This window comes from Triticum aestivum, chromosome 5B (assembly GCF_018294505.1).
Source record: "Triticum aestivum cultivar Chinese Spring chromosome 5B, IWGSC CS RefSeq v2.1, whole genome shotgun sequence".
Classification (NCBI taxonomy): domain Eukaryota; kingdom Viridiplantae; phylum Streptophyta; class Magnoliopsida; order Poales; family Poaceae; genus Triticum; species Triticum aestivum.
Genome location: NC_057807.1, coordinates 511,424,274 through 511,431,687, shown reverse-complemented (window position 1 = coordinate 511,431,687; position 7,414 = coordinate 511,424,274). Strand labels below are relative to the sequence as shown.

Here is a 7,414-nt window from a genome sequence, read left to right as displayed (position 1 = left end):
GATATTTCTAGTGTCTTGATGACATTATTGACTGGATGACATTTCTAGTCTTGATAACATCAGTTTGCTCGTCTTGTGCCAGTTCCAGTCCCAGTGTACATGCCCACTGTGCTAGCTTGCATTGAGATCATTGGCTGCTATATGTTGCTATTTCTTTGGTTTGGCGTGAATGAAGCTAGAGACATGCTTATTTTTCTCTTAGCAATTCATGATCCACAATATATGTTATTCAGCTCGGCTTGAAAATGAAGCTCATTTCTTCACTCCTGCTTGATGCATTTTCATTTCATTTCACAGAGTGTGATTCATGGTCATTCCATGAATCAGATTTCTTAAATTCCTCCACTTCATTTAAGAAATACAGAAATTTACGGTGGCATGCATGTTTCTAGTATCGCCCTCGCTCATCTCATTGCCCAGCCCAACATAAACAAGAGCTGGGAAATGCATTTACATCGATTTCCAACATTTGAGGTTCATGGCAAACAAAACCAAGCCGTTTTATCTACTAAGTACACAACACATATCTATCACCAGCCATATCCATCCATCAATTAGCACTTGCGTGACACAAAGCACTTCCTTCAGCATGCACTTCCTTCTCTCTTCACCGCCTTGCCCCTTGTGCCGCCAACAACATCAATCTTGCCAAGCATCTGAACCACAACAACAGTTTTAACGCATCAAAAATCATATGTAAAACAAGTGGAGTGCAATAAATAAATTACTTGTAAATCATCGATCGTATTACTATCTTCACGACACACAGCAGCCCAAATCATAATTGCATCAGGAGCTCAATGCAGAAGGTCAAACAAATCAAGGCGGGAGGTAAAGGAAACAGCGGTGCTTCAAAGATATAATGCTGAAAGCTGAAGATTATAAGTATGATTAAAGGCTCCATTATGGAAATTAGCATTATAATTGAGTGGAGAAATTTAAGAAATAAGCAAGGGAGATTGCAGCAAGTCATGAAAGCGACTGAAGCAGTCACAGTGAATGAACTATCAAAGACGTAATGATCCTACAATTATACAGCCATGTTAAACTCACAATTTAGTTGCCCCACACAACTGACAACTGAAGCTTGACACCATCACTTACAAATACAAACCACAAGAGTATCATTAGAAGGGGAGTTACAGACAAAGCGTTCTCACCAGGCGCGCAGGAGGAAGAGATCCCCTGGAGCATACTCTCCCACTCCTTGAGGAACTGATCCGGCGTGAGAAGGCTGGTGAGTCCGCACTCCTCGACAAAGATGAGCGCTTACTCTGTGGCCTTATTGCCCATCATCTTTCCCTGCAGCTCCGTGTACAACCCCTCCGTGCCTGCAATTCTGTACCCGTCCACACGAAATAACACACAATCAGCCATGGAATTGGGCAAAGGACATCCCCCGATAAAACGTGAGAAACAATCAAGCTAGCTATCAAATCTGGCCATCCAGGAATCTATCGGCAAACTAAGATACAACAAACCAGCCATGTTGAAATGTGAACTGGCAGTCCGGTACATAAGCACATTTATTTTCAATCATATCTCTGCACCAATATAGGAACTCAAACCAAAATAAAACAACTGCTGTTTCACCAAACAAGTCCGTTAAGAGAGACCTAAAGGATTGGAGTATCGACAAAGAGCTAGCTATGGACAGGGGTGCGTGGAAGCTTGCTATCCATGTGCCAGAGCCATGAGTTGGTTGCGAGATCTTATGGGTTTCACCTCTAGCCTACGCCAACTTGTTTGGGACTAAAGGCTTTGTTGTTGTTGTTATTGTTGTTGTTGTTGTTGTTGCTGCTGTTTCACCAAACAAGGATCAGGATGTTCGACACCAACATATATATAGCGAACGAATCAACAATCAGGTGTGAGTATCAAACAAATTTGCAGTACTCTGCTGAATAATTAATAAAAATAGCCGTGTGCGTCATATTGATGCAAAGGCCGGGGGTTTAACCTCCTTTTTTGAATAAAAAAAGAAAAAAATCAAACAAATTTGCAATCTGATTCATTCATCTAAAAATGCCATAAGAGTTCTTCATTGAGGGAACCATATCATCTATGACAAGCTACCACCAGATTCTAAGCCAAGTCAATTTCACCATGCAACTAACTACCTAGCAATCCTCAACTTCATCTACGTGTGATTTCTCTGAGTAGGCGTAATAAAAATGCAGCATACACACTAGTCACTGTTTGGGCGACAGGAAGGGGAAGGAAGGAGAGGAGGGCGTACCTCATCATCAGCTCATCCACGGGAGGCCGAGGCGCCGCATCAAAGCAGAGTTGTCGTTGACAGGAAAAACTCTACCATCATCTTTAGTCTGACGGGGCAATCAAACAGTACACACATAAGCAATGGCTTCAGTTGAATGCACAAGCAAGAAAAATATATGTTCTTATTAGAGAACAACCAGACCACAATAGCAACCCAAACAGACCATAGACTCAGCCTACAGGATCTAACCAGCCATTGGTTCAAACAACCAGGTAGTGGTTAGCTACTCAACGGAAAAGTCAATCATGCTAGCAAGTATCAAACAATGCCCTAGAACTACCATAAGTACTGGAAACAGGGCATACAATCCATGCTAAACAAAAGACCGGTGAACAGGAGTACGGGCCAGTTCGGTTCGCATGGCAACCAAATACAAAATTTCAAAAACTCTTAGGAACAGGAGTGCAGGCCACTTCACCGAGTGGTACACAAGAACAGAAAAAGGGAAGTCATGGCTTCAAAATGTGCATCTCCCCTGCGGTGGGAAAGATCGACATTCATGAACGAGTCCGGCCATCATGATGGACAGCACACAATCATGCATAAGGATAACCTTAAGCTGCTCATACACGTACTGGTGGTTGCCCACACCAATAATAATCTCAGCAGGTAGAGTTGGCTCAGATAACTGAACAGATGCACAACCAAAACACCCGAATTTTATTTTTCAGCAGCCTTATTCATCAACCTACAACCAAGCAAACAAAACAAACCCAATGAAGTAGCATAAAAAGAACTAGATGGCATACTGGTGGCACGCATAAATTGCACCCGGCTTGGCGCAGTTGATGATCTCGGCGGTGACGGAGCCGTGCAAGCTGTTGGAGTGCAGAGCTGTGAAAGAAGAAGAAGAAACAGGGGACTTCACTTGAGGACAGTGTAGGCTGTTTGTTTCAGTCTGTTGCACATGCATGCATCCTGCTAGGGAGGAGGGGTTTGTGGGGAGCTCGGAAATGGACCTTAATTACCGTCTCTGCGGCTTGGTGAGGCTGCCGGGCATCATGTAGGGCAGACTTGTGCTGCACACAATAATAGGGATTAGTCACTGAAAATTATGGGTGGGGCAAGGAATTCAGTCGACAGGCAATAATCCAGTCGAGAAGGAGCAGTGGGTTCTAGAATGGAGAAGGGGGAGGGGGAGGGGGAGGGGGAGGGAGAGGACAGGACCTGGACCTGGACCATGAGGTCCGGGAAGAGTAGGAGATGCCCGCCCAGCCGAAACCCACAGGGGATGTCCGCGCCGTTGAACGCCAGATTGAGCTCCAGCGGTACCTCCCCTGCGGTCGCCCGGGATTGGGCAGCAAGAGGCAAACATCATCCGCTGCGGAGATGGCAGCGGCCAGCGGAAGAAGCGGAGCGCGCGCTGTACCTTCCGTGGTGAGCGCCCATGTACGCAGGGCGGCGGAGGAGGAGGATGCGTCGTCGCCCGAGAAGAAGAAGATCCTCTCCTCTCCCGGTGGAACACGCGGGGGCAGAGGCGCCCCTCTGGAGCAGGAGCAGCTTCGTCACGGCCGCCGCCGTCAGCCGCGGGAGCAGGAGCAGCTTCTTCGCGTCGCCGCCGGCTGGAAGCCGCGCTTCCTTTACGATGACGAGGACGCGGCGGTCAGCGGTGACGACGAGCCAGGGGTGGCGCGTCGCCGATCTGGGAACGCCGCCGTCGTGGGCTTCGATCCGGAGGCGCGAACGCCGAGGGGGAGAGGCTGGGAGCGGAGGCGGAGCAGTGGGGACGGGGGGCGGCGGCGCATCGGGGGAGAGGAGTGGCCGCGTCTCCACATATTTTTCATTTTCGATTTTAGTTTCGAACCCCGCATTGCTTTTCGCCGGAGCGATTTTGGCGCGGCCGGAAAATCTTATAATCATTTTCGACCGTCTTGGCCCAGTGCGTCTACAAGAGACCACTTCGCCTTGCTTCACGTGCGAACAGGAAGAGGACAATGTGGATCACATCGTGACCCAGTGCGTCTACGCAGGACAGGTACGGCACGGATGCCTCGAGGCCCTACAAGTCAACATTCAGACCCCAAGCCAAGACGACTCATTCATGGCATGGTGGGGGAGGACGCGTGCCTCCTTTCATGGGAAGATCAAGAGAGGTTTCGACTCCTCTGTCATCGCTACCGCATGGCACCTCTGGAAGCAAAGGAACGCTAGGGTGTTCCATAGAGACAACCAAGTTAGATCGGACACTAGACTAGTGCTTATTATCCTTGATGAGATAAAGCAATGGAAATCGGCGGGAGTAGGAGTTGAGGGCCAACGTCATCTACTTCAGGGGCAAGTGGAGCCTGCCGTTCTACGAGAGCTCGACCAAGAACAGGCCCTTCTACCGGCTGGACGGCACCGCCGTCGACGTCCCCTTCATGTCCAACTACGAGCACCACTACATCGCCGAGCACGGCAGCTTCAAGGTGCTCAAGCTACGCTACAAGAGCAGCTCACCGCCCTACACCAGCATGTGCATCTTCCTCCCGAACGCGTGCGACGGCCTGGGGAGCCTGCTGGAGAAGATGACGTCGCCAGGCTTCCTGCGCGAGCACCTGCCGACGAGCATGGCCGTCGTCGTCGAGTTCGGGGTGCCCAAGTTCGAGCTCACCTTCGAGGGCAGCGTCACCGACGTGCTCAAGGACCTGGGGCTTGCTCTTCCTTTCGGCGAAGGCGCCGACCTCTCGGAGATGATGATGAAGGGCATGCACGTGCAGGTGCAGGACGTCTTCCACAAGGCCGTCATTGAGGTGAACGAGCTCGAGGAAGGAACCAGAGCCGCCGCGATCGCTCCTCTGACGTGCTCTCTGTTCCGGCCGCCGGTGGTGGGCTTCGTGGCCGACCACCCGTTCGCCTACTGCATAGTGGAGGAGGAGTCGCACGCGGTCCTCTTTGCAGGGCATGTCGTCGACACCGGTAATGGCGCCGGGGCTGTGATCCCGTCCCCTCCTCCGTTCGGGGAGCGCAGCACAGCAATGAAATGGATACTAGGGTTTGATAAGGCGATGAACAGATCCAAAAGTGCGTTCGTTGATGATGGTCCGGAGTCGCCGGTGTACGGAAATAACCTCCCCTCACACAATCCAGCATATCCACGGCCACCAAAAATGCTAGACTTACGGGGGGCCGTAAGGAGCTCGGCCTACGGACGGAAGTCACGGGATGAGGTGTTCTAAGGTCGATTGTTTCTGACCCACTTACAACTATGCACTTTCTGGTATTCGTTGTACTGTTATGATTGAAGATGAATAGATTGGAAGTTTTTCCTAAAAAAACTATGCACATCCAGGACCAATGGTATACTTATGTAATCTGGAATGAGAGTTATATCTTACATGCATAGATTTTGTGTCCTTCCGCGTTTATTACTTTTTGGCTAGTATACCCAAGGGATGAGACACAATCTATGGACGGCGGTTCAACGCAGAGGGTAAGGTTGTGCAGCAGCAGTGTATGCAGCTGTTGGGATCGCGGAAAAGTGGTGGCGACAACACATAATTGACTTTTTTCGATCGCTATGTTGATCGCTTCGGCTTTTTTCTTCTTCTTTTTCCATGCTAAGGCATAGCTTTGGTCTTGTATGACTTTGCTATTTGCCGACGTGTTTAGTGTGTGTTGGCTGTGTGCATCTTAGCTATGCAGAGGCCGGGTGTGTGCTCATTATGTTTGTATTCACTTGATGCTTTATTTTAAGCTAATAAAATTCACCCTTTGACGAAAAATACCAAGGGAAGGGAGAAAGTGGTGGATGCCTGAGGCAACATTGCACTAGTTTTTAAGCACTAGTAACCAGTCACGGAGGCAGGAACCATCGGCATGGTATTCATTGAAATTTGTTTGTACTAAATACCAGCAAATACCAGCAATATACAGTAAATATAGCTACAATATACACACACATCACCAAATCTTTGATATTCATGTGAAGACCTAAGAAGACTCCTGGTGCCGCCCCTGCTAGTAACAATTTTGAACACTTTTCCTTTGCCCTACGAGCCACAACAATACATTGATAATATTTTCTTTTATCATAATTCCAGACTTGTTTTACTTCAGTATAAGAATTCCTATAGTTGATCCATGGAGTCGGTTTTTGGCAAAATAATTATAGACAACACTAAAAGGCCAGCTGTGGAGGTTTTAGAAGAAAACCGCCGCTTTCCTAGGAGAAATCAACTCAAATTGGCTCAAAGAATTCTTTGTCGCAGCCTCCCGTCGGTGCCATCCCGCTGCTGCCACCAAGCCCAGCCGCCCGGCCTTCTCTCTCATGTAGAAGTTATTTTGGTGCTTTGTTGTTGCTTTTCTTTAAATTCCATGTACCTTTATTCAAACTTGACAGCCAGTACATGCACAATATGCTTTGGATCATAAACCTAAGGAATTACACAAGTAACTCTTATGAATAAGAATCACAATGAAATCTCTCGGAGGCTTATTCTTCATGGTCGCAATCTTTGCAATATGAAATATTGTCAAAGATTCAATAAAGACACTGCGATCAGACCATGAGCTGGCCATCCAAAAAGATGGGAAGCGAAAAGTACATGTATTTGAACCACAGAATCTTAACCAAAATAGCATAGAAGCTCTCCAAATCCACAAAAGATCATACAAAAAAAAGCACCAGATACTAGCCCAAACTCATAACATGGGCATGAACACATTTGTGAGGACAAAAACTCAAATTCTACCAGATAGAACCTGCGGAGACAAGGCATCCCTAGCTCCACGATCGTTACCCGGTAAAGCAACATCACGGCAAGAGAAGAATCAAACGAAATTTGTTCTCAGCGGCATCACACTCTTCGCCCGAGCGTTGCCGACATAAACTATAAATTCATACTAATGTAACTTCTTAACATGGAAAGAAGGACCCGAGTCCTCCCTGCCACGGTAGGTTGAAGGCGAGAGAGTCGGTTGAGATTGCAAGAACCATAGTCGTTGCTTGTCTTCCGCCACCCACTTTTAATACACCATTTGACACTCTATCACAAGATAGGGAAATATTACAACAAATGGGAGAGGTAAGAGGATGCGTTCTTTTTTGGAAAACTGATAATATTGTAGTGCTTTCTTATATCCAACCACATGGGATAGGTCGGGCCTAAATAGAAGGAAATTGATATCCACTTGTCCCCCCCCCCCCCCCCC

General features: G+C 47.8%; 1 protein-coding gene across 1 annotated transcript; it reads left to right on the top strand.

The window, feature by feature from the left end:
* Positions 1-4,322: 4,322 nt before the first annotated feature.
* LOC123114939 (putative serpin-Z8) lies at positions 4,323-5,439 on the top strand. Its single transcript, XM_044536296.1, has 2 exons — positions 4,323-4,454; positions 4,525-5,439. Exons 1-2 carry the CDS (start codon positions 4,323-4,325, stop codon positions 5,437-5,439), a joined length of 1,047 nt encoding a protein of 348 aa, XP_044392231.1.
* Positions 5,440-7,414: the final 1,975 nt, after the last annotated feature.

Coding starts and splice junctions, on each gene's coding strand:
- LOC123114939 (XM_044536296.1), top strand. CDS start 4,323: ATGGCATGGTGGGGGAGGACGCGTGCCTCCTTTCATGGGAAGATCAAG. Junction 4,455..4,524: donor TGTTCCATAGAGACAACCAA/GTTAGATCGGAC, acceptor CGGCGGGAGTAG/GAGTTGAGGGCCAACGTCAT.